The sequence below is a fragment of the Oncorhynchus tshawytscha genome, linkage group LG12, assembly GCF_018296145.1.
Source record: "Oncorhynchus tshawytscha isolate Ot180627B linkage group LG12, Otsh_v2.0, whole genome shotgun sequence".
Lineage (NCBI taxonomy): Eukaryota > Metazoa > Chordata > Actinopteri > Salmoniformes > Salmonidae > Oncorhynchus > Oncorhynchus tshawytscha.
In genome coordinates this window covers 22,563,284-22,589,565 of record NC_056440.1, presented here as the reverse complement: position 1 = coordinate 22,589,565, position 26,282 = coordinate 22,563,284, and the positions used below count along the sequence as shown (strand labels likewise).

Sequence of the window (26,282 nt, the reverse complement as noted above, 5' to 3'; positions counted from 1 at the left end):
TGAAATGTCTAGGAGCAACAACGGCTCAGCAGCAAAGTGGTAGGCCACACAAACTCCCAGAACTGGACCGCCGAGTGCTGAAGCATGTAGCGCATAAAAATCATCTATCCTCGGTCATCTGTTCTCACTACCGTGTTCCAAACTGTCTCTGGAAGCAACGTCAGCACAAAAACTGTTTGTCGGGAGCTTAAAGCAGCCGTACACAAGCCTAAGATCACCATGCCACGCTTCGGCTGGAGTGGTGTTAAGCTCGCCGCCATTGGACTCTGGAGCAGTGGAAATGCTTTCTCTGGAGTGATGAATCACGCTTCACCATCTGGCAGTCCAACAGATGAATCTGGGTTTGGCGGATGCCAGGAGAACAGTACCTGCCCCAATGTATAGTGCCAACTGTAAAGTTTGGGGGAGGAGGAATAATGGTCTGGGGCTGTTTTTCATGGATCTGGCTTGTCCCCTTAGTTCCAGTGAAGGGAAATCTTAATGCTACAGCATACAATTACATTCTAGATGATTCTGTGCTCCTAACTTTGTGGCAACAGTTTAGGGAAGACATTTTCCTGTTTCAGCATGGCAATGCCCCCCCATGCACAAAGCGAGGTCCATACAGAAATGGTTTGTTGAGATCAGTGTGGAAGAACTTGACTGGCCTGCACAGAGGCCTGACTCTTCAAACACCTTTGGGATTAGTTGGAACGCCGACTGCGAGCCAGGCTCTGTGTCCGACCTCTATAATGTTCTTGTGACTGAATGGAAGCAAGTCCCCGCAGCAATGTTCCAACACCTAGTGGAAAGCCTTCTCAGAAGAGTGGAGGCTGTTATAGGAGCAAAGAGGGAAGCAACTACATATTAATGCCCATGATTTTGAAATGAGATGTTCGACAAGCAGGTGTCCACATACTTTTGGTCATGTAGTGTATTAGTTTTTCTTTTTCTTCTGCACACATGGTTCTCAATAACAGTTAGACAGACACTTCTCCCAGCTTTTTCAGTACACCGGGCAATGGTATATCTACATCCTCCCTTAACGTTCCTTGTCTCTTTGCCTCTGCAGGTGTGACGACGAATGAGAATCCAGAGTCCAAGGCTGTCAGCTCGGCCAAAGTATCAGGGCTCCAGCGTAGCCAGGAGCAGAGTAACGAGGTGTCCTTCACTCCGCGTGTGTCCAGCCCCACCCCGGCCTCCCCGCCTGCGGGCTCCCCTGCCCCCTCTGCCACCGCGGCAGCCCCCTCAGCCCCACCCAAGGGTGCGGCTCTCCTCCCCGCCCCCTCCTCATCAAGAGAGAGTCAGACCGGGCGCTGCCCATCCCCACCCCTCCCCTGCTGAGGGCCCAGCCCCACCCTCTCCAGGAGCACCGGGTCCCTGTCTCGCTCCCTCTCCCCCAGCACCAACACCACGCCAGGCCTCTCATCAGCCACCAACATCACCAGCATCACCCACTGCAGTACAACAGCCTGCACGACATCAGGTACAGTAGGACCACATCTTATCCGTATGCTCTGGGTCTGTTTAGTTATGCCTAGCTCTCTTACATGATCTGGGTCTGTTTAGTTATGCCTAGCTCTCTTACATGATCTGGGTCTGTTTAGTTATGCCTAGCTCTCTTACATGATCTGGGTCTGTTTAGTTATGCCTAGCTCCCTTTCATGATCTGGTTCTGTTTAGTTATGCCTAGCTCCCTTTCATGATCTGGGTCTGTTTAGTTATGCCTAGCTCCCTTTCATGATCTGGGTCTGTTTAGTTATGCCTAGCTCCCTTTCATGATCTGGGTCTGTTTAGTTATGCCTAGCTCCCTTTCATGATCTGGGTCTGTTTAGTTATGCCTAGCTCCCTTTCATGATCTGGGTCTGTTTAGTTATGCCTAGCTCCCTTTCATGATCTGGTTCTGTTTAGTTATGCCTAGCTCTCTTACATGATCTGGTTCTGTTTAGTTATGCCTAGCAGTCTTCTTATACTTTATACCTTGCTGATATGATATGCAATACCTCATTGACTTACGTCAGATAGCGTGTTGATTCCACCTGCACTGATCTGTCACGTATCTAGCAAAGGATAACAGGATAGCTCGAAATTAGTTTGGCTACAATGTGCTATCTTATGTTCGAAAATATGACCTAGGTGACATCGTCTAATGACCCAATTTCATCCTCAAAACAGGCTGAATTAATCCAAGCTAAAACATTAGTCGTTATCTTGTGTACTCAAAATGGAATTTCAGATCAGCACATCACATATACACATACATTCTCAGAATTCATAGACACAGCTTCCAGTCATGTAATAAACCCACTCAAATTCACAGAACCAGAATCTACAGTTGAAGTCAGAAGTTTACATACACTTAGGTTGGAGTCATTAAAACTCATTTTTCAACCACTCCACACTCCAGTTAAAGCTTGGTTGTGAATGGTTCTTCCAAATGGACAATGACCCCAAGCATACTTCCAAAGTTGTGGCAAAATGGCTTAAGGACAACAAAGTCAAGGTATTGGAATGGCCATGACAAAGCCCTGACCTAGCGTCCCACCTGGCCAACATCCAGTGGAATTTCAGAGCTCCAAATTCAAAAACAGAAATATTATAAAAATTCATAAAACATACAAGTGTTATACATCGGTTTAAATATTAACTTCTTGTTAATCCAACCACGGTGTCAAATTTCAAAAAGGCTTTACGGCGAAAGCATACCATGCAATTGTCTGAGAACAGCGCCCAGCAGACAAATCATTACAAACAGTTACCAGCCAAGTAGAGGAGTTACACAAGTCAGAAATAGCGATAAAATTAATCACTTACCTTTCATGATCTTCATATGGCTGCACTCACAAGACTCCCATTTACTCAATAAATGTTTGTTTTGTTCGATAAAATCCCTCTTTATATCCAAAACCCTCAGTTTGTTGCGTTTTGTTCAGTAATCCACAGGCTCAAACGCAGTCAAACAGGCAGACGAAAAATCCAAATAGTATCCGTAAAGTTTTGTAGAAACATGTCAAATGATGTTTATAATCAATCCTCAGGTTGTTTTTGGCCTAAATAATCGATAATATTTCAACCGGACAATAACATCGTCAATATGAAAGGTAAACAAGAAAGGCGCGCTCTGAGTCGTGCGCATGAAAAACCTCTGGGACACTGTAGGGTCCACTCATTCAGAGTGGTCTTACTCTCTCATTTTTCAGAATATAAGCCTAAAACAATTTCTAAAGACTGTTGACATCTAGTGGAATCCATTAGAAGTGCAATTTGAGTCCTAAGTCAATGGATACTGTAATGGCATTCAATAGAAAACTACAAACATAAAAGAAATCCCACTTCCTGGATGGATTTTTCTCAGGTTTTCGCCTGCCAAATCAGTTCTGTTATACTCACAGACATTATTTTAACAGTGTTTTCTATCCAAATCTACAAATAATATGCATATCCTAGCTTCTGGACCTGAGTAGCAGGCAGTTTACTTTGGGCACGCTTTTCATCCGGAGGTGAAAATAGTGCCCCCTACCCTTGTGAAGTTAAACCATTTTAAAGGCAATGCTACCGAATACTAATTGAGTGTATGTCAACTTCTGACCCACTGGGAATGTGATGAAAGAAATAAACGCTGAAAAAAATAATTCTCTCTACTATTATTCTGACATTTCACATTCTTAAAATAAACTGACCTAATATTTTTTTTAGTAGGATTAAATGTCAGGAATTGTGAAAAACTGAATTTAAATGTATTTGGCTAAGGTGTATGTAAACTTCCGACTTCAACTGTATATAACTCATTGGTCTTTCTTTCTTTCTGTCTTCTCTACAGTCACAGCGGCAGCAGCGCAGGCCTACCCAAACACCACCACCTGCCCCCCTCACCACACCACCTGAGCAGCCTCCCCTCCTCCACCCCGGCCCTGCCTCTGTCCATAGCCAACCTCTCTACCTCACACTATTCCTCCCTGCGAAGCCCGGCCCATCGCCATCCGGCCATGTTCGCAACCCCCGCCACACTGCCGCCACCTCCGACCTTACCCACTAACAGTCTTGTGGTCCCTGGGCACCCTGCTGGCACCCCCTACCCTGGTAAGATTGCCCTCCTTACATCTCTGGTAGCAAGGCTAGTCCGTCTGCCTGTCTTGGCAGCGAGAGTGTAGAAACTGGACATGTTCAGCTATGTGTGTATTCTCCTTGTAGTACTAATATGTTTTCTTAGACTTTGCTCTATAGTTTTTTGTGACCTGTTCTCTTGATAAATTAATAATAAATTAAATCACATTTTATTTGTCACATACACAGTTTACAGCAGGTATAAAAGGTGAAGCAAAATGCTTATGTGCTAGCTCCCTCAACAAAGCAGAACATTAATCAATATAATAAATGTAAGAGTAAAAAATAACAAGTAGTAGAGGTAATAATAGGTCATGGTAATGATCTAATGGGACATTTGAGAACAAAGGGCTATTCTGTAACATTAAGTAGCAATTCAGCCAAAGTAACAATCTAATGTAATTTTAAAGTAAATTGTTGCAGAAATGTAAACCCAACTGTACAATAAAAGCATCCAAGTACAGAGGGAATAAAAGTTCATTATGTGATATTAAGTAGATGTTAACATGCCAGGTTACATTGACATGAAACCAGTGTTGGGGAAGCTACTTTGAAAATATAGTTTACCAAGCAACCAATTACTTCTCAATGGAATATGTTGAGCTACACTAAAGCTACCCTTAAGAAAAATATAGTTTACTTAACTAAAGTGATGTTGAAATATTTGTTCACCACACCCAAACTACTTAGTGGAAAATTATCATATTTAAATCTGAAATGTCAGACTACAAATTGCAAGAACAGATCACTCTGGAGTCAGATGTTAACAGAATGTGTAATTTAGCCTATTAAACACAAAAACTATGTTTCAAGTGAGAATTAGGCAGGTCTGATGCCGAAAAAGAAACAAATTTCTTGCCTACTTCACCCACCTATATTTTATTTTGGCAAAAAAAGTAGTGTGTAGTTCCAGTAGTTAACTACACCACTACTGTACATGGTAAAACGTAATTAACTAGTGAAAACACTACCAAGATTGGAATTTAGTTCAACTACCACCAAGCTACAGCAAAATGTAATTCAATGACTAAACTCAGCAAAAAAATAAACGTCCTCTCACTGTCAACTGTGTTTATTTTCAGCAAACTTACCGTGTAAATATTTGTATAACAAGATTCAACAACTGAGACATAAACTGAACAAGTTCCACAGACATGTGACTAAAAGAAATGGAATAATGTGTCCCTGAACAAAGGGGGGGTCAAAATCAAAAGTAACAGTCAGTATCTGGTGTTGCCACCAGCTGCATTAAGTACTGCAGTGCATCTCCTCCTCATGGACTGCACTAGATTTGCCAGTTCTTGCTGTGAGATGTTACCCCACTCTTCCACCAAGGCACCTGCAAGTTCCCGGATATTTCTGGGGGGAATGGCCCTAGCCCTCACCCTCCGATCCGACAGGTCCCAGACGTGCTCAATGGGATTGAGATCCGGGCTTTTCGCTGGCCATGGCAGAACACTGACATTTCTGCCTTGCAGGAAATCACACACAGAACGAGCAGTATGGCTGGTGGCATTGTCATGCTGGAGGGTCATGTCAGGATGAGCCTGCAGGAAGGGTACCACATGAGGGAGGTGAATGTCTTCCCTGTAATGCACAGCATTGAGATTGCCAGCAATGACAACAAGCTCAGTGTGATGATGCTGTGACACAACACCCCAGACCATGACGGACCCTCCACCTCCAAATCGATCCCGCTCGAGAGTACAGCCCTCGGTGTAACGATCATTCCTTCGACAATGAACGTGAATCCAACCATCACTCCTGGTGAGACAAAACCGCGACTTATCAGTGCAGAGCACTTTTTGCCAGTCCTGTCTGGTCCAGCTATGGTGGGTTTGTGCCCATAGGCAATGTTGTTGCCGGTGATGTCTGGTGAGGACCTGCCATATAACAGGACTACAAGCCCTCAATCCAGCCTCTCAGCCTATTGCGGACAGTTTGAGCAATAGATTGTGCGTTCCTGGTGTAACTCGGCAGTTGTTGTTGCCATCCTGTACCTGTTCCCACAGGTGTGATGTTCGGATGTACCGATCCTGTGCAGGTGTTGTTACACATGGTCTGCCACTGCGAGGACGATCAGCTGTCCGTCCTGTCTCCATGTAGCCCTGTCTTAGGCGTCTCACAGTACAGACATTGAAAAGTATTGTCCTGGCCACATCTGCAGTCCTCATGCCTCCTTGCAGCATGCTTAAGGCACGTTCACACAGATGAGCAGGGACCCTGGGCGTCTTTATTTTGGTGTTTTTCAGAGTCAGTAGTGTCCTCTTTAGTGTCCTTCATAACTGTGACCTTAATTGCCTAGCTGTTAGTGTCTTAACGACCGTTCCACAGGTGCATGTTTATTAATTGTTTATGATTCATTGAACAAGCATGGGAAACAGTGTTTAAACCCTTTGCAATGAAGATCTGTGAAGTTATTTGGATTTTTATGAATTATCTTTGAAAGACAGGGTCCTGAAAAAGGGACGTTTCTTTTTTTGCTGAGTTTAGTTAAACTACATAGTTCATTACTCTCCAACACTACCTGTAACCATTCAATTATCATTTTATGATCTGGTAAGTGAAGTACTTTATGACAATTGCACATGCAGTAAAGGAGGGAATAATGGATATATACGACTCTAATGAATTATCCCATTACAAATGATAAAGGCATTTTAAAAATGTTGATGCCCCTCCATATTACTCCAAGTACAACTTTTTATCAATGGTAGCAATTTCTCATTTGTGTTCTGGTTTTATTTGGCAAAAAACATGGATCTCCTTTGTTAGTTCTTGCATGCAAGATGGTGCCGACAGAGATGGACGTCTCGATTCAGGTCTTTAGAAAACTATGCACTTATTTGTTTTTTTGTTAATGATTTCTTATTTGTTAACCCTGAAAATCTCAAGTGTTATTACATACAGCTGGGAAGAACTATTGGATATAAAAGCGATGTCAACTTACCATCATTATGGCCACGAATACGTCTTTCCCGAAGTGGATCCTTTCTTCGGACCTCCACCCTGGACATGTGATCTCATCCCAGAGGCCGACCCAAAACAACGCAGTCGCCGCAGGAAAGGCATACGGAGCGGCCTACTGGTCAGACTCAGTAGGCGAGCACACCGTCCACCGCTTCCGGGCATATTACTCGCCAATGTCCAATCTCTAGATAAGGTGGATGAAGTTAGGGCACGAGTTGCCTTCCAGAGATACATCAGAGATTGTAACATTCTCTGTTTCACGGAAACATGGCTCACTCGGGATATGTTCTCAGAGTCGGTACAGCCACCCAGTTTCTCCACGCATCGCGCCGACAGAAACAAACATCTCTCTGGTAAGAATAAGGGCGGGGGTGTATGCCTTATGATTAACAACTCATGGTGTAATGACAGCCACATACAGGAACTCAAGGAACTCAGGAACTCAAGTCCTTTTATTCACCCGACCTAGAATTCCTTACAATCAAATAGTCACAGCCGTGTATATATCCCCCCCAAAAGCAGATCCCTCGTTGGCGCTGAAAGAACTTCACTGGACTCTATCTATAAACTGGAAACCATACATCCTGAGGCTGCATTTATTGTAGCTGGGGATTTTAACAAAGCTAACATAAGAACCATACTTCCTAAATTCTATCAGCATACCGAATCTGCGACAAGAGCTGGTAGCTTTCTGGATCATTGCTACTCGAACTTTGTGATGCATACAAAGCCCTGCCTTTGGCAAATCTGACCATGACTCCATTTTGCTGCTCCCAGCCTATAGACAGAACCTAAACGCCTCAGGTCAATACAATGCTGGTCTGACCAATTGGATTCCACGCTTCAAGATTGCTTTGATCACATGGACTGGGATATGTTCCGGATAGCCTCAGAGAATAACATTGACGTATACGCTGACTTGGTGAGCGAGTTTATTAGCAAGTGCATCGGAGATGTCGTTCCCTCTGTGACCATTAAAACCTTCCCTAACCAGAGACCACGGATTGATGGCAGCATTCACGCGAAACTGAAAGTGTGAACCACTGCTTTTAACAACAAGCAAAGTGTCAGCAAAGAGACAAAGTAGAGTCGCAATTCAACGGCTCAAACACAAGACGTATGTGGCAGGAAAAAAGAAAAACCATCCCCGTTGTGGACACCGATGTCTTGCTCACAGACAAATTAAACAACTTATTTCGCTTTGAGGACAATACAGTGCTACTGACACAGCCCGCTACCAAAGCCTGTGGGCTCTCCTTCTCCGTGGCCAACGTGAGTAAAACATTTAAACGTGTTAACCCTCGCAAGGCTGCCGGCCCAAACGACATTCCTAGCCGCGTCCTCAGAGCATGCGCAGACCAGTTGGCAGGTGTGTTTACAGACATATTCAACCAATCCCTATCCCAGTCTGTTGTCCCCACATGCTTCAAGACGGCCACCATTGTTCCTGTTCCCAAGAAAGCTAAGGTAACTGAACTAAATGACTATCGCCCCATTGCACTCACTTCTGTCATCATGAAGTGCTTTGACAGACTAGTGAAGGACCATATCACCTCCACCCTACCTGACACCCTAGACCCACTCCAATTTGCTTACTGCCCCAATAGGTCCACTGACGATACAATCGCCTTCGCAATGCACACTGCCCTATCCCATCTGGACAAGAGGAATACGTATGTAAGAATGCTGTTCATTGACTACAGACTACAGCTCAGCATTTAACACCATAGTCCAAACTCGTCATTAAGCTCGAGACCCTGGATCTCGACACCGCCCTGTGCAACTGGGTCCTGGACTTTCTGACGGGCCGCCCCCCAGGTGGTGAAGGTAGGAAAAAACATCTCCTCCCGGCTGATCCTCAACACTGGGGCCCCACAAGGGTGCGTTCTCAGTCCTCTCCTGTACTCCAAGCTCGTCATCAAGCTCGAGACCCCGGGTCTCGACCCCGCCCTGTGCAACTGGGTACTGGACTTCCTGACGGGCCTCACCCAGGTGGTGAGGGTAGGCAACAACATCTCCACCCCGCTGATCCTCAACACTGGGGCCCCACAAGGGTGCGTTCTGAGCCCTCTCCTGTACTCCCTGTTCACCCACGACTGCGTGGCCATGCACGCCTCCAACTCAATCATCAAGTTTGCGGATGACACAACAGTGGTAGGCTTGATTACCAACAACGACGAGACGGCCTACAGGGAGGAGGGGAGGGCCCTCGGAGTGTGGTGTCAGGAAAATAACCTCACACTCAACAAAACTAAGGAGATGATTGTGGACTTCAGGAAACAGCAGAGGGAACACCCCCCTATCCACATCGATGGAACAGTAGTGGAGAGGGTAGTAAGTTTTAAGTTCCTCGGCGTACACATCACAGACAAACTGAATTGGTCCACCCACACAGACAGCGTCGTGAAGAAGGCGCAGCAGCAACCTCAGGAGGCTGAAGAAATTTGGCTTGTCACCAAAAGCACTCACAAACTTCTACAGATGCACAATCGAGAGCATCCTGTCGGGCTGTATCACCGCCTGGTACGGCAACTGCTCCGCCCACAACCGTAAGGCTCTCCAGAGGGTAGTGAGGTCTGCACAACGCATCACCGGGGGCAAACTACCTGCCCTCCAGGACACCTACACCACCCGATGTCTCAGGAAGGCCATAAAGATCATCAAGAACAACAACCACCCGAGCCACTGCCTGTTCACCCCGCTATCATCCAGAAGGCGAGGTCAGTACAGGTGCATCAAAGCTCGGACAGAGAGACTGAAAAACAGCTTCTATCTCAAGGCCATCAGACTGTTAAACAGCCACCACTAACATTGAGTGTCTGCTACCAACACACTGACTCAACTCCAGCCACTTTAATAATGGGAATTGATGAGAAATTATGTAAAATATATCACTGGCCACTTTAAACAATGCTACCTAATATAATGTTTACATACCCTACATTATTCATCTCATATGTATACGTATATACTGTACTCTATATCATCTACTGCTTCTTTATGTAATACATGTATCACTAGCCACTTTAACTATGCCACTTTTACATACTCATCTCATATGTATATACTGTACTCGATACCATCTACTGTATCTTGCCTATGCCGCTCTGTACCATCACTCATTCATATATCTTTATGTACATATTCTTTATCCCCCTACACTTGTGTGTATAAGACAGTAGTTTTGGAATTGTTAGTTAGATTACTTGTTGGTTATTACTGCATTGTCGGAACTAGAAGCACAAGCATTTCGCTACACTCGCATTAACATCTGCTAACCATGTGTATGTGACAAATAAAATTTGATTTGATTTGATTTACTCCCTGTTCACCCGTGACTGTGTGGCCAGGCACGCTTTCAACTCAATCATCACGTTTGAAGACAACACTAAGGGTGGTAGGCCTGATTACCAACAACAACGAGACAGTCTACAGGGAGGAGGTGAGGGCCCTTGGAGTGTGGTGTCAGGAAAATAACCTCTCACTCAACGTCATCAAAACAAAGGAGATGATCGTGGACTTCAGGAAACAGCAGAGGGAGCATCCCCATCCACATTGATGGGACAGTAGTGGAGATGGTGGAAAGTTTTAAGTTCCTCGGCGTACACTTCACGGACAAACTAAAATGGTCCACCCACACAGACAGCGCGGTAAAGAAGGCGCAGCAGCGCCTCTTCAACCTCAGGAGGCTGAGGTTGTCATCTAAAACACTCACAAACTTTTACAGATGCACAATCGAGAGCATCCTGTCGGGCTGTATCACCGCCTGGTACGGCAATTGCACCGCCCTCAAGCTCAAGGCTCTCCAGAGGGTAGTGCGGTCTGCACAACGCATCACCTGGGGCAAACTATCTGCCCTCCAGGACACCTACAGCACCCGATGTCACAGGAAGGCCAAAAAGATCATCAAGGACAACAACCACCTCAGCCACTGCCTGTTCACCCCGCTATCATCCAGAAGGCGAGGTCAGTACAGGTGCATCAAAGCTGGGACCGAGAGACTGAAAAACAGCTTCTATCTCAAGGCCATCAGACTGCTAAACAGCCATCACTAACATAGAGAGGCTGCTGCCATCATACAGACTCAAATCTCTGGCAACTTAAATAAACGGACTTAATAAAGGTATCACTAGTCACTTTAAATAATGCCACTTTTAATAATGTTTACATCCTACATTACTCATCTCATGTGTTTACTGTATTCAACACCATCTACTGCATCTGCCTACGCCATAGCTCATCCATATATTTATATATACATATTCTTATTCATCCCTTTACATGTGTGTGCATTTGTGTGTACGGTAGTTGTTGTGACTTTGTTAGAATACTTGTTAGATTTTACTGCATAGTCAGAAATAGAAGCACAAGCATTTCGCTACACTCGCATTAACATCTTCTAACCGTGTGTATGTGACCAATAAAATGTGATTTGATTTGAGTCATCTGGGCTGAAGAATAGCTTTAAGTGAAATGCCAGAGGATATTTTCTCGTCCGTAACACTGCATGCTGTCAGCTAACTGTTCTTTTATGGCAAGTCAGAGGAAGGGCATGTTAGATAAGACGTAAGATGTTCATATTGAAGCTGACTTTTAGTTCTACTATTATGTTAATCTTGTAATATTTACATATTTTTGTAATCTGTCAAATGTAGCAGAATTGTATCTTCATATGATTTTGTATCTGTGTAAGAGAAGTGATTGTTGTCAATTATTCTTTATTGATACTCTTTTAGTGTGTATTGTACTATAATACACCGTGCTTGACTTGGACTGAACTGAAATAGGTGCCGGTACTATTTATATTTAGGTGCAGGAACTCCATAATACTTTTGAAGTAATATTCTATAAGAGGAGCAGGAGCTTAAGCAGTAGAACATTTGAGATGCCGGTACTTAGCTCCGGTGAGGTTCTGCCCAAGTCAAGCACTGGTAATAGACATTTATGGTAATAGTGGTAGCTAGGATATGTAGCATTAGTGGAGGGAGTCTGCTGTGTTTTCTGCTGAGGTGACTCTTGGTTCTCTCTTGTCTTTAGATACCAGCCTGTTGATATCATTCAACCAACCAATCATGTATTGCCAGCCTCATTCGGGGATTCTGATTGGCACATTGTCACAGGCAACTCTCTTACCACCCCCAATGAGTCCTCACGTAGAAAACCCTCACAGCATGAGCTGGAGAAACAGAGAATGCCAGGTGACTATTCTTTCTTCTCTTCTACCCGTTGTTAAAACTGACTGGCGTCCGTGCCTTTCTTGTGTCTCCCTTTTCCCCCCTTTTCTCGCTCTCCTTTCTTGCAGAGCATGACCTCCTGCGGCAGGAGCTGAACAACCGCTTCCTGGTTCAGAGTTCAGAGGGGTGGAGCCGGGGGCCGTCCTCCGCGGGGTCCCCGCTGGCCCCTGTGTCACTCCTGAGGGGAGAGTTTCACCAACACCAGCACATGCATCAGCACCAACACACCCACCAGCACACCTTCACGCCCTTCCCGCCCAGTCTGCCCCCGGCCACCATCATTCCTCCGCCCACCGCACCCCCCATGGTGCGTACCCCAGCCAGAAATGTGAGGATAAGTAAAGCTCCCATATAGTACTTCAACCCCCCTCCTCTTCCTCGTCCTAGTCACCCCAATTGCCAAATGCTCACCCTCCTCCCAACCGATAGGGCCAGAGCCTGCCCTCCTTCCCCACCCAAACATTTGCTATCCAGTCCCCCCTCTGCTGGTTGGGTCTCTTGGTCTTTTGCATACTGTCACAAGGACACTTTAACAGTGCGTTTTTACAGAGAGTTGAGGAACAGGAGGCAGGGGCACCTCAAGTCATCACTACAGCCCCATAATAAGACTCCAACTAAGCCGTCATCTCCCCGCCACAGTACACATGTTTGTAGTGGTTCATCCTCAGTGCTGAAACCAGACATAACACAGGCGCCTGCTGCAATAATACTACAGTATATAATAATAGACATTATGCTTTTGGACCAGGGTTTTACATGTGCATTAGCCTATATAGAGGGCTGAGCTTCAAAAGCATTACAATGCACAAAGGCTCACTATATGCCCCTTTCCTTTACAACACAAGGGAAGCCTGCCCAAACCAACGTATGTCAGTACAGTTGATTCAATGTATCCATCATTCTCTCGATGAACATGACATTTTTTGCTCTGGGACAAAGGAGACCTATTGAAGGGAGTGTTTTTATTGTTTTCAGATGGATGTGTTTGAAATGTTTTTGAATGTTCTGATTTCCCTGCCATGCACCAGAAACAAAAGGGCCTTCCAACAGATGTGTGGCGTGACTGCCATGCACCAGAAACAAAAGGGCCTTCCAACAGATGTGTGGCGTGACTGCCATGCACTGGGGGCTAATGCTCCGCAATGACAAATTCAAAGCCTTTGGTTACACTCAATGACTTCATTCCAGATGAAAGGGAGTGACATCATTCGGACTGTTTTGATCATGTATAATAGCTTCAGCCATAGAGTCAGCCATCGAGTCAGCCATCGAGTCAGCCATCGAGTCAGCCATCGAGTCAGCCATCGAGTCAGCCATAGAGTCAGCCATCGAGTCAGCCATCGAGTCAGCCATCGAGTCAGCCATCGAGTCAGCCATCGAGTCAGCCATCGAGTCAGCCATAGAGTCAGCCATCGAGTCAGCCATCGAGTCAGCCATCGAGTCAGCCATAGAGTCAGCCATCGAGTCAGCCATCGAGTCAGCCATCGAGTCAGCCATCGAGTCAGCCATCGAGTCAGCCATAGAGTCAGCCATAGAGTCAGCCATCGAGTCAGCCATCGAGTCAGCCATCGAGTCAGCCAGGGGTAAAACATTGGCAGCTCTAAATCGTAAAAATGTTCCCTGGAAAAGTTAGGAGTATTCATCCATCATTTGGAAAGCAATAGCAATCTGAGAAATCCATTCAGACACGACTCCCATTTATGCCCTTTCAGCATTAGTGTAATAGATATAATCTATCATGTCATGACCCCTAATTAATAGGCTAGGGTCCATTTAGAGCATGGGGCTTTGCTGCTTTGCTTTGTGGAATCTCACATGATCCCTGTATGTTAGAAACGCCAGGAAAAAGGGCTTAGCTTATGTACATACAGTGTACAGCTATCTGATAAGCAGTCAGGGAGACTGTTTAGTTTAGATTGTAAATCTCTGTCAAAAAGCATGTGTGCTGCTGTTGTTATCTTGTGCCTGCAGCTGATCCCTTCATTCCTCTAAATGGCAGCCAGGCTTTCTTTATAGCACTCTGTTTGTCTCTTTTCATCTTCAGTTATTTCCTCATCTTGCTAATGCTGTATGGCTTTGTGCACTCACATCTGTATGTTGTGGCTGATGCATTGTTGTTACAATGGGATTTAAGACTGTTAATGTATTCTGTTTTATTGAGACTGTGTTTTTACTTAACCCATGTTGTTTTTTTGTTTTTTTTCTCTCCTCTCCTCCCTCCAGCAACATTGCTGTTTCACTTTCATTTTACTGCTTGTTTAGAGAGACAGGAGTAATGTTGTGGTTGTTTTTTAGTGTTTGTCATGATGTGTGCAGTTGGATCGGTCCAGCTGTGCTCACTGTGAGCACTCCATGTCATTTCAACTATGTAACGGCCCTTGGCTAATAGCTGTAATGAATGAAATGATGAATCCTGTGTATTGGTTCATTGTTCTACGCCATCAGGCAGCTGGCCCTGCCAAATGGAAACACTGAGTATCTATTTTCCCCTCTGTCTTCTTAGGAAAAAGAATATCATTAATTGTTTAAAGATGAAATACCGAGCCTTAATTATCCAAAGCTGTTTACAATAAACCTCTGACAGGCCCTGTAAATGATAAAGCATGAGTTTTATAGACAGCCATAAAGCCACTAGCGAGTATTACTCCCCCAGTGTAAAACATAAAACAGGCCCGTGCTTAAGATGGAAACGAGAGGGTACAGGGGCAGAAGGGGAGCGGACTGGTTTAATGAGCTCGGTAGCTGCCTCAGTGTTTCCACTCAATAGGGTGTCTGTTTGATTTGGAACAATTATCACCCACAAACACAAACCCGCCGCTGGGAACGTTTTCTGTGGCGGATGTTGAATGGCCCCGCTTCGCTGGGAGGCCAAGGCCCAGTCAGAGGAGCTATGCCTAGTGTTGAGCCAGAAAACCGCCTCCTTTCCCTTCCATGTCGCAGGAGACACACACACACACACACACACACACACACACACACACACACACATAGAATTAACTGATTTATGTGCGTCTCCTTTTTCCTTTTTTATGAAAACCCAAACCAGCGGCCGTTTGTAAAAACACTCACAAAAGTACCTGCAAATGGTTTGTCTATTTATGGAATAGGAATAAGTTAGTGTCAGTTGCAATTAGCAGGTTTCAAAATAGAGGAGCAGTCTTGGCTTACATGCAGTCACACAAAGTCCCCATTCATACGTGGGAATTCTCTCTCTCTGTCTCTGTCTGTCTCTCTCTCTCACTAACTGACAAATATGTAAACTAGATTCCCTTGGCTTGGCCCCATGACCAGATACTGTATATGAGGCTATAATCTTTCTGTTGAAATCCTAATGTCATTATTCTATTAGTATGCTTCGGAAAATGTTTCATTATATTAAACCATTTGAGTTGTTCAAAGTTATTTCAGTCTCATGCTGTACATGTTCAAAATGACCTCTCTTGAAAATGTAGTCAAACCAATTTAATTTCACCTATCAAAAACTGACTGTTCGTATACCCACAATTATAGGATGTTACGCATAGAAAATTGTAATGTCTCTGTATTTCGCTCTCTCTGAGTCGTCACACACACTAAAATGGCAACCCCCCTATAGTATGTATGTGTCTCTGTGTGCTCCGTTTCCATAACAGAGATCATTGTAAAACCCTACATCTGTCACAGCCTATTAGTTTCACGTCTCCAAATGTTCCACCTAATAAGAAACATAACTCAATCTTCTCGTTTTACACTGGGGCCTTTAAGTAAGGTAGAGAGAGCTCCCCCCGCCCAAGCATAGTACTGTCTCTAGGCCTAACTCAATGGCTGTTTTTCTGTGCTGCAGACAAATTGGAAAATCCCTAATATTGGCAGTCCGTTTGATTAGTCATATCACTGATGATTTAAATGAATCTCAATCTGCAGTCTGGCTGGCCAGCAGCAAAACAAAACATGACCCCAGAATGCTCAGTGTTTCCTTTAAGCTCGTTGCTGTCAGACTTCCTGGGCTTTTGATCTAACTGATGTTGTACTGAACTTCCTCTCTCCTGTGTTCTGTCACTGAATAAGTGTAATGGGATTTTCTTGTATTTGTTGGATGGTCTTTAGTTCATAGATGCAGAGTTCCTGTTATTGTCAGTTTGGCATCACTGACGTATTACTCTCCTTTCCAATTCTTTTTTTCCAGTTTGACAAATACGCTCCAAAACTGGACAATCCATTCATTAGACATTCAAATGTAAGTAAACAATTTATTTCCTTTCAACTTCCATCACCATGCTTTTAGCATGTTTTCTGTCAAATATGGTGGTTAGATATTTGAAATTTGGAGAAAGAAAATATCAATTTATTCTATGTGTGAGTGTTGTCTATGCGTCTTGTTGTAATCTGTTTTAAGAAGTGGTTGTGTGTCTCCTCTCCTCCATGCAGTTCTTCCCCTCCTACCCCCCCACAATGCCAGGCATGCCCCCGCTGCTCCCACACTCAGGACCCTTCAGCTCACTGCAAGGAGCCTTCCAGCCCAAGGTTAGCCCCACAGACCTGCACACACAGACACACGTGCATTGCGCACACAAACACACATGCACACAGTACGCATACACACACACTCACTCACTCACACTCACTCACACAATACAAAAACACCACATACAAACATGCATTTTTTTCACAAACACACCCGCACTGGCAACTCAGCATTCTGCTCATCATCTCACCCAAGAATGAGGCTAGAATTAAGGGACCTGAATACCACCAAAGCCTTCCTTTACAGTCTGTATACAGGGCAGCAGGCAGCTGCGTTTCAAGTGAACCAGCCTGACAAATCTGCTCCTGCTTCTTTTTTTCCCTGTAATAGACTATGCAAACAAGGCCTGTCTTTAAGCTGGCGGGCCTGAGCCGCCAACCACTGTGCTGCGCCGCACAGTGCAGGGGGAGATAAGCAGCAGTGTGTGTGTATATGTGTATATGTGTGTGTGTGTGTGTGTGTGTGGTGGTGTGAGACGATCGGGGCCTGGCAGGCGCCCAATAGGCTCTGACCCTGTTGTAAGCCACCAATCAAAGCTGGCCTAAATCCCCTGGTTTTATTCCCTACAGGCTCTATTATGGAGGTCTTTTGTTTCCTGCCTCCAGATGGTTAGAGTACAGTACAGTTAGCCCCCTCCATCCCTCCATTCACCACCTACAGCCAAGCGCTGGGCACCACTGAGCATCAGGAGAGGGGTTGGAAGATGGAGGGTGTTAGGTGTTGCTAGGAACCACCAGAGATCTATAATTTGCCGTCTTGTTGATTCTGTACTGGAGACCTCCTAGGAGTGCACGTCACATACAGTTGCTTGCTATGCGGGGTCTCTTGGTGTGAATCAATGCGGAATAGGCAGTGTTTTGGAATGTGTCTATTGTTGGTGTTGTCATTCTGTGCAAAGTCCCTTTTTCCACCGTCTTCAGTTGTAACACTCTGCCTCTGTCTTCCTCTCTATTCTTTATCTATCCTCTCTTTTAGTCCTCTAACCCCATAGACGTAGCATCCCGTTCGGGGGCAGTACCTCACACACTCCTACAGAAGGACCCACGGGTACGTAGCCTACTGTCACTGTCCCTCAAAAACAGCAAGTCCATGCTTGATGCTTTACAATGGAGATAAAGGAAGTATAGATGATTGTGGCTGTGGGTTGATTATGGTTCATGTTTTCTTCTTTCAACTACACAGGTATCGGATCCTTTCAGGACAGCAGTTAGAGTAAGCCATGATTTCATTTGTCTTCCATGCACTGTCAAATTTACTGCAGTACCAAGTACCAACATGTCATAACATTGAGTAAATTCTACAGCATCATCGTGTCATATCATTAAGGTGTTGGGTTTAACCTGTAGTAATTTGCTAACTTCCAGAAACCTGGCAAGTGGTGTGCGGTGCACGTCCAGATCGCCTGGCAGATTTACCACCATCAGCAGAAGATGAAGGTGAGTGAGCTGTGTGTGTGTGTTGTGTGTGTTGTGTGTGTGTGTTAGGCAGAAGGAGGCCAAGGGAGGGGAAGGAGGGATGTGCCTGATCCTCTGCCAAATGTTGTATTTTCCCAAGGATTCCTCTCTTTCTATGCCTACTTAGGTAGCGGCCATTTTGGTTGTAGTTTGGAAGACTCCTCTTGTCTCTGTCATGGTGTCATTGTCATAGGCACCCCGTCCTCATGGGGTTTAGTGGGCCTAATCAGCTTACCCTGATGTTGTTATGACACAGTGGGTATGTGTTGGGCATGTAGAGGCATTATGTACTGTATGTTGTCCCTCCTCTCTGATCTCACACAGTGATTATATCACTGATTATAGCAGATTACAAGTCCCTCCTTGAACTATGAAATGACTAGCATCAATTATTGTTAATTACTACATTTGCAAACACTGACAGTGCCACTCTGTTTTCTTTTCTTTCTCATCCTCTACCTTTTCTTTCCCTTTTATCTTCATCTCCCTTGTGTTCTCACTCTCTCTCTCTCTCTTTCTCTCTCGCTGCCCCCTCTCACCCTTTCTCTCTAACAGCAGATGCAGGTGGACCCTCACAAACTGGACATGAATGGAAAGCTGGACCTGTTCAGTCGTCCCTCTGCCCCAGGAGTGTTTCCTGGGTTTCCCTACACCCACGACCTAGCACGACCCATGTTCTCCTCCACAGGTCAGTACAGAGCTCATGGTCCTCTACCCAGCACAGGGCTCATGGTACTCTACCCAGCACAGAGGGACATGCCACAGGGTCTTTAGGGATATTATCGTTTCAGATTTGAACTCTTCATTTTTGTCTCCCATTGACATCTATGAATGAGACACAAAAGTCCGGCTCTCAAGTCAGAATACCACCCCTACTGCCAACAACCCCACAATTCGGGTGATGTGGACGCCAAACCAAATCTACCAAAGCCCATAGTACCTTTCAGAGCTTCAGGTTGAATTCTGAGTAGGCCTACTGTTGTCCAATAAGAGTGTAACTCTATCCATATAGACAGGTGTTTACTTCCTGGTTACCTGTCACATTTCTTCACACCTGTAATGACACATGGTGTATTAGTGTTCAGCTGTGTTCTATTCTTCTTTACCTGCCCTACTTGAAGTGCTGTTGTTGTAAATGTTGTCCTAGACATGTGATGTGGCCATGAATATGGATGCTTCTCTATGCGCATCCTAAATGGCAACCTATTCCCTTCATAGTGCACTATGTAGGGAATAGGGTGCCATTTGGAACACACTTATTTGTGATAATTGGCTTGTAGAACCTGCCTTGAAGGCAACATGGAGGCGGATGCCCTTTAGCTTGTAATTATGCAGAATTGTTCCTGAATTGGCTTGTAATTGGCTCGTTCATGAACCATTCATGAAATATGGGTGAAGAACGTTTTGTAAAAGAGGTCAACGTCTGTTCATAAAAAAGCTCCCCCCCCATCCTAAATGTATATACACGCACGAGCGCACACACATCCACACATACGTGAGACTATTGAATATTATGCTAATTGCTATCAAGCCTTTCTCAGCCAACCACTGTTAACCCTATGAAACATCAGATGTCCTTCACTGTATTTTTGGTGGTTTGTTCTCTTTTTGGATGCCTAGTTAGAGTTTGTGACAGATGACTACTGACGCCACTATCTGAGTGGAGACACTGAGATAACATCGTCGGTCCACTCTCTCTGGAAGCAAACTACTCGATTTCGTCTTTCCGTTATATCGGCATCGAACTCATCACCCTCTCTAGGAGAGGGGGAGACCTCGACAATTTATTGTTTAAACGAGAGGCTGTCTGGAACTTTAATTTAAAGACCCTTGCTCCCTTCGGTCTCAGCGTAGACTTTGATCTGAAGCCCTTCTTGTGATTATTGTGATTTTTCTATTCATTGTAAATGTTCGTAGGCTTATGTAGCCACATTGTATCTATGATCATATGCTATCCATTCATGTTTTTTATATGTTCTATTCTGTAAATGAACCAATGACATCAAGCAAAACCCAGCCATGATTACAGACACCTGTGTGTGTTCTTTGACACTATATAAACTAGTGACCTGCAGTGTTTGTCATTATACCCTGATGAAGACAGCTTGTCTGTCAAAATGTTGGTTATTAGGTTATTACATTATTGCATCTGAGCTCCTAGAGTGTACGGCTCTCCTTTTCTTTTTCAACTGTCCTCTCTCTCTCGCTCTCTCCTCCCGTAGGTTCTGGCCATCCGGCCGCCTCCCCGTACGGCCCCTCCCCCCACCACAGTGGCTTCCTGCCTCCCAGCCACTTGACAGGTAAGTGGAAATAGCACCACATTTTACATCCCAATTTTTCCTTTTTCACTTTCTCTCTCTTTGTTGCACTCATATTGAGAATACTACTACAGTCACATTTGTTGTTTGGAAAATAAGGTTATAATAGGGAAATAGAGGTTCTGGCTAGTGAAGTCATCCTGCTCCATATCTCACACTGAGTTTAAGTTTAGTGCTGTGTAGAGAGACCTCATGAAATCTATCCCCGTGATTCATAAAAGATACCCTTGAGTTACCCTCCTGCCTGTACTGATGTGGAAGGAAGGCCACTCTGGGCTTGTTAATGTAGTTTTTCTAATTTCTTGACTTTATTTTCCAGACCCTTTGTTCAAGGGAAGGTTTTTTACCCCACAACATTTCATATTGCCTTGGACTTAGGCAGATGGCCTCAGCAAATATGCCATTTTACCTTGAGGCTTCTTTTTATGGCCTCTTCCAGTTCTGCTCGTCTCTTTCACAGACAGAGTAATGGAGGTTTTTGTATTATTCTGTATTTCCCATCAAATATGTTGTTAGGCATCAGTACAGCAAGGTGATTTCACGGGATAAGCTCTTGAGTCAATCCAATTTGAGTTTATAAACCCTTGGTGCACAGGGGAGAAACATTGAGGAATTATGACACTCCTCAAAGATTTTGGGTGAAATTCCTGCCCAAATAACTAATTCAAGTGTGACTTTCTAGCTGTTGTTTGCTGATATATTGACAAACTGTTGCATTGCATTCACCACAGAGTGGAAGTCTTTCAGAACTAGATTAAAGGATCATTCACCACATAGTGGAAGTCTTTCAGAAATAGATTAAAGGATCATTCACCACAGAGTGGAAGTCTTTCAGAACTAGATTAAAGGATCATTCACCACATAGTGGAAGTCTTTCAGAACTAGATTAAAGGATCATTCACCACAGAGTGGAAGTCTTTCAGAACTAGATTAAAGGATCATTCACCACAGAGTGGAAGTCTTTCAGAACTTCAGATTTTCAGAACTAGATTAAAGGATCATTCACCACATAGTGGAAGTCTTTCAGAACTAGATTAAAGGATCATTCACCACAGAGTGGAAGTCTTTCAGAACTAGATTAAAGGATCATTCACCACAGAGTGGAAGTCTTTCAGAAATAGATTAAAGGATCATTCACCACAGAGTGGAAGTCTTTCAGAACTAGATTAAAGGATCATTCACCACATAGTGGAAGTCTTTCAGAACTAGATTAAAGGATCATTCACCACAGAGTGGAAGTCTTTCAGAACTATATTAAAGGATCATTCACCACAGAGTGGAAGTGTTTCAGAACTAGATTAAAGGATCATTCACCACATAGTGGAAGTCTTTCAGAACTAGATTAAAGGATCATTCATCATTGATTTAACCTCTGGCATTTTCCAACATGGCTTCTTAATCAATCTTGAAATCTTGATAACGTTGTGTCCTGATTCAGGTAGGTATGCATACCTTTCCATTTTGAATTCTATGTAAACTGTGACCAGGTTTAACTAAGACACTCGTAGTAGAAAATGTGCTACGTAGAATGATAAAGGTTTCTTCATCTGGAACCATTTTTGGATCCAGGTAGAACATTTTCCCCCAAAGAAGAACCCTCAAAGAAACCTTTAACCTGGGAACATACAGCCGAAGATCCCTATGGTTCTAGGTAGCAGAGTGCGCAGGTTCAAATGGAAGTGTGAAACACTGAAGCATCTCTAAAGCCTACTCAACAAACATTCTCCATTAAAGCAGCTGTGTGCCTGACTGTTGGAGACCTCCAAATCCCCTGTCCGATTGTAGTCCAGCTCCAACCTAGACCCCATCATACTCAGTCTCCCATCAGGCAGTGCTTCCCTAGAATCAGAGTCAGAGATTAAAGGCTCCACTCCATTACCGACAGTGCAGGAGTAAATCCAGTGTGGCCAGAGCAGGTAGCAAGCCTCGCTAGCTAGCTACACACAGTAGGATTAGAGGAAGCAGGATAGCAGCGCTAGAAAACCCACAGCTCCGCTTGTAAGAGAAAAGCAGAGTGGAACGAGTGGTCGGGCTATTCCAGCCGGCTCAGCTAATCCCTGTTTGGCATTTTGCAGATCCTTTCAGTTGCTCCAGTACCTTTGGCGGCCTCGGCAACCTTTCAACCAGTGCCTTCGGAGGATTAGGCAACCCCTCGCTTGGTAAGCGCCAGCCCCCCGCCCCTCCCCCCGTGGGCCAGGGAGGATGAAATCAAGGCACCAAAATAAAACTAACACGGAGGAACAAAAAGGCAGGCAGCACAGCTCTCTCTCTGTCTCTCCGTCCACCCCCCTCCCCAGTAGCTTGGCTTTAACCTGACAGCAACACTGCCAATGCACACAGCACTCACAGCCTTTCTGTTAGGTTGCTATTCATGTATTAATTCATCTAAAAGCCCCCTCATCACCACTGTGGAGGGTTTTCTCCCTCTCTCTCGCCCTCTCCCTCCCTCTCTCTCATTCTCCTCTGCCAAATCAGTTGCCCTGTAGCAAAATGGATTTCAGTGAAATAGACACCCTGTGGAATGCTAAGGTCTCCCCGGCTTTTCACCACCCTCACCCCAGAGGGTAATTGAGTCCCCCCCCATCCACCCACTTTCCAGTGAAAAGGCCCTGAGAGAGAGGAGTGAATGGGGGATCAGAGCAGAGTAGGGTCTGTGTTTCAAGCAGCTAGAAGTGCAGAGGGGGAAGCCATTAACCTGGCCAGTCTTTCTTTCTTTCTTTCTTCTTGTCTTCAGTCTCTCCATCTTATGTTGTGTGTCCAGGAGGGAGTTTAGTTCGGTTCGCTTACACTCTTTTCTCCCTGTCGCCTCTCCTTAAGGCTCCAACAGTGTCTTCGGCCATAAAGAGGGCCCAGGGGGCCTGCCAGGCTTCGGCAGCCCTCACCATGACACCTGGAACAGGCTCCACCGGACCCCACCCTCCTTCCCCACCCCTCCGCAGTGGCCCAAGTCTGCAGACACGGAGCGAAGCAACTCAGCAAACAGCCACGAGCGTGAACGGGAACGGGAACGGGAACGGGAGAGGGAGAGGGAGAGAGAACGGGAGAAAAGGGATTCATCCATCAGCAAAGAGGATAAGGATAAAGACAGGTATGTCGTTTGTATGAATACAACTCTGAGTTATTTGTATCAGTTGTAAGTAACTCAAGTGTTTGTTATTTGAATGCTAATTTTCATGCACACATATTTCCAACTAAAGTAAAAAAATATTTTAAAAATGTAACTCCATTCTAACCTTCTGATAAATACATATTTTTATTTTGTTTGTGCCCCTCAGAGATTCAATTGACCGTAACCGTCACTCCAACCGTTCGTCCCCTGCATCGGCCCCAACCAGCTACCAGATCAGCAGCCTGATCCGCTCTAACAGCCAGAACTCCAGCGACTCGGGTCGCCACCACAGCGGCAGCGTGGACCGGGTACGGGAGGCAGAGAAGGAGCTCCCGGAGCGCCACCGAGAGGTGGCCATAGTGGGGGAGGTCAAGGTAAAGGAGAGCCGCTCCCCTGGAGGAGGGAAGGAGGTGACAGACAGAGACAGACGCTCCTCAGAAGACTCCATCAAACCAGCCCACCGCACGCCCTCCCCCTACTCCAAGGCTGTCCTATCTGAGACAGGCATGAAAATGGCTGGTGGCCCCCCACCCACGCTACTCAAGGATGGGGACAGGGACAGGAAGGAGGTTCGTCCTTCCTCCGGGGGGGACCTGCTGCTGCACAAGGTGAAGAACGACATGAAGATCAAGGAGGAGCGCAAGGAGGACCAGGATGTGGTGGTTGTGAGCTCCGAGCCCGCCCCTCAGCCTGCTCCTCCTCCTCAGCCTCTACCCCCTCAACCCCCCCAGCCTGGTCACCACCACCACCACCACCACCACCACCCTCCTCTGTCCCAGCAGCCCCCGCACCCCTCTCCACGCTGCAGTGAAATGCCCACCCACGGCTCCCTGCACGGGGTGCACATGGCCCACTCCTTGCCCCTCTCCATGAGCGCAATGCACCAGATGGGCAGTCTCAACGTGCTAGACCGGGCTCGCATGGCTCCATTTATGGGGGTGAGCCCCCTGGCTGCTGCTGCAGGGAGGGACCGGATGCCCCACCAAGCCTTCCCCTGGGACCCACTGAGGGAGGCCTACCGCAACATGGACCTGCAGCGCAGGATGGACTTCCATCTGAGGGCGGAGCAGGCCCAGCGCTTCCCCAGCATTTACGAGCAGGAGCGGGCCTACCGGGAGAGAGAGGCCCATGACTACTCCCACCACGAGCACCTGCTGGAGGTACGGCGGGAGCACGAGAGGATGAGGCAACATGCAGAGGAGAGGGAGCGCCAGCACCTGAGGGAGGAGCTGGACCGAGCGCGGCTCCACCAGCTGCACCAGTCCCCCATGGAGGGACACCTGCCACACATGCCCCCCTTCATGCCCCACCTGGGCGGCATGCCCTACCCCAGACTCAGCCCCTCCACTGGACACAATGGCCTGCTGAACCGGACGCCCCCACCGCTGCACTTAGCGCCCCCTCCACTAGTGGCAGCGGGGAGCGCCAGACCAGCCTCCCCAGAAGGACTACCCCCTCACCACCCAGGACCCCCGAGATTACTCCCCCTCCCGCAACCCCAAAGAAGTGGAGGCACGGTAGCTTTACATACAGACAAAGGACATGGATGACAAGACTCACTCCCCAATTTGGAACCTTCTAGAGAGAACAAAATGCACTGCTTTACGATGGAGAAAGGCATTAGTAAACGAGGAAACAGTATGATTGTACAAAGGAAAGATTTGTAAGGTTGAAGAAGCACATGCCATGATTTTATTTGACATGGACAGGCTGATGAGAATGTTGGTTAGAAGAACACGAATCAAAAAGTATGTGTACGTTTGTTTCCGACATAAAATTTGATATTAATATATTAATCTAAAACCTTTTTCGATTTTGAGCGAAAAGTGATATTCTGATTAAAATGAGTTTGTACATTTCCTATCCTTGTTCCATGTATAGACATCATTTTTATGAATTTGTATTTTGTGCGTTAGTCTCTTATTTTCAATATCCCAGTCCATTGTGAGACATATGAAAGAGGATGCTCCATGGTACAGACTGGACTTTTTACCCTTACAACAGTAATATAACCTCATGGTACATGGAAATACTCATTAGTGATAATGTACGGAATTACATGAAATAATTTTTGCGTTTTATTTGCTTTGCCTTTGAGATATGCAGACAAATATATATTACGAGGTCTTTGTTCGGTCTCTGTAAAGAAAATTCATGTAAATATCTTGTTGATATTCCTTGCAGCAAAATTACAATGTAAATTTATTAGGCTTTTTAAATGTTTCTAGAAAAACAAATTAAATCAAAACTGAACCACTTGCCGGTTGGAAACCATGGTAACAGACGATCCTGTCCAATGGGAGGGAAGGAGGGCGGGCATCAGAAGGGGGCTGGAATGATCATCTGCAATCTATGCAAAGAGGCGCTGAGCACCCCGATGGAGAGCCACCTGGAATGGAATGGACACTGTTGGATAATGTTGATTCAGTGAGAGGAACTTGGAATAACTCAACATGTTTTTTTTCCGATGATGGCCATGGAATTATAAACCTACAGACTTCCCCGTTACAGAGAAACTGTACTAGAAGCTTACATGCAGCCCCAGTAAAATGAATTGACAGCAAAGGAAGACACTTTTGATTGGGCGGCAATAGGACTTTCTCTGTCGAC

General features: G+C 45.5%; 1 protein-coding gene across 1 annotated transcript in view; it reads left to right on the top strand.

The window, feature by feature from the left end:
* The first annotated feature begins 1,328 nt into the window (after nt 1-1,328).
* Nucleotides 1,329-26,282, top strand: part of LOC112262719 (autism susceptibility gene 2 protein) — a 25,081-nt gene continuing 127 nt past the window's right edge. Inside the window, 14 exon segments of the mRNA XM_024438444.2 lie at nt 1,329-1,465; nt 3,800-4,059; nt 12,356-12,615; nt 16,453-16,503; nt 16,695-16,790; nt 17,767-17,838; nt 17,974-18,003; nt 18,156-18,227; nt 18,801-18,933; nt 20,468-20,545; nt 22,639-22,722; nt 23,381-23,651; nt 23,839-25,113; nt 25,115-26,282. The exon segment at nt 25,115-26,282 is cut by the window's right edge and continues 127 nt beyond it. Of these exon segments, the coding sequence (XP_024294212.2) occupies nt 3,966-4,059; nt 12,356-12,615; nt 16,453-16,503; nt 16,695-16,790; nt 17,767-17,838; nt 17,974-18,003; nt 18,156-18,227; nt 18,801-18,933; nt 20,468-20,545; nt 22,639-22,722; nt 23,381-23,651; nt 23,839-25,113; nt 25,115-25,193 (2,595 nt within the window). The 5' untranslated portion in view covers nt 1,329-1,465; nt 3,800-3,965 and the 3' untranslated portion in view covers nt 25,194-26,282.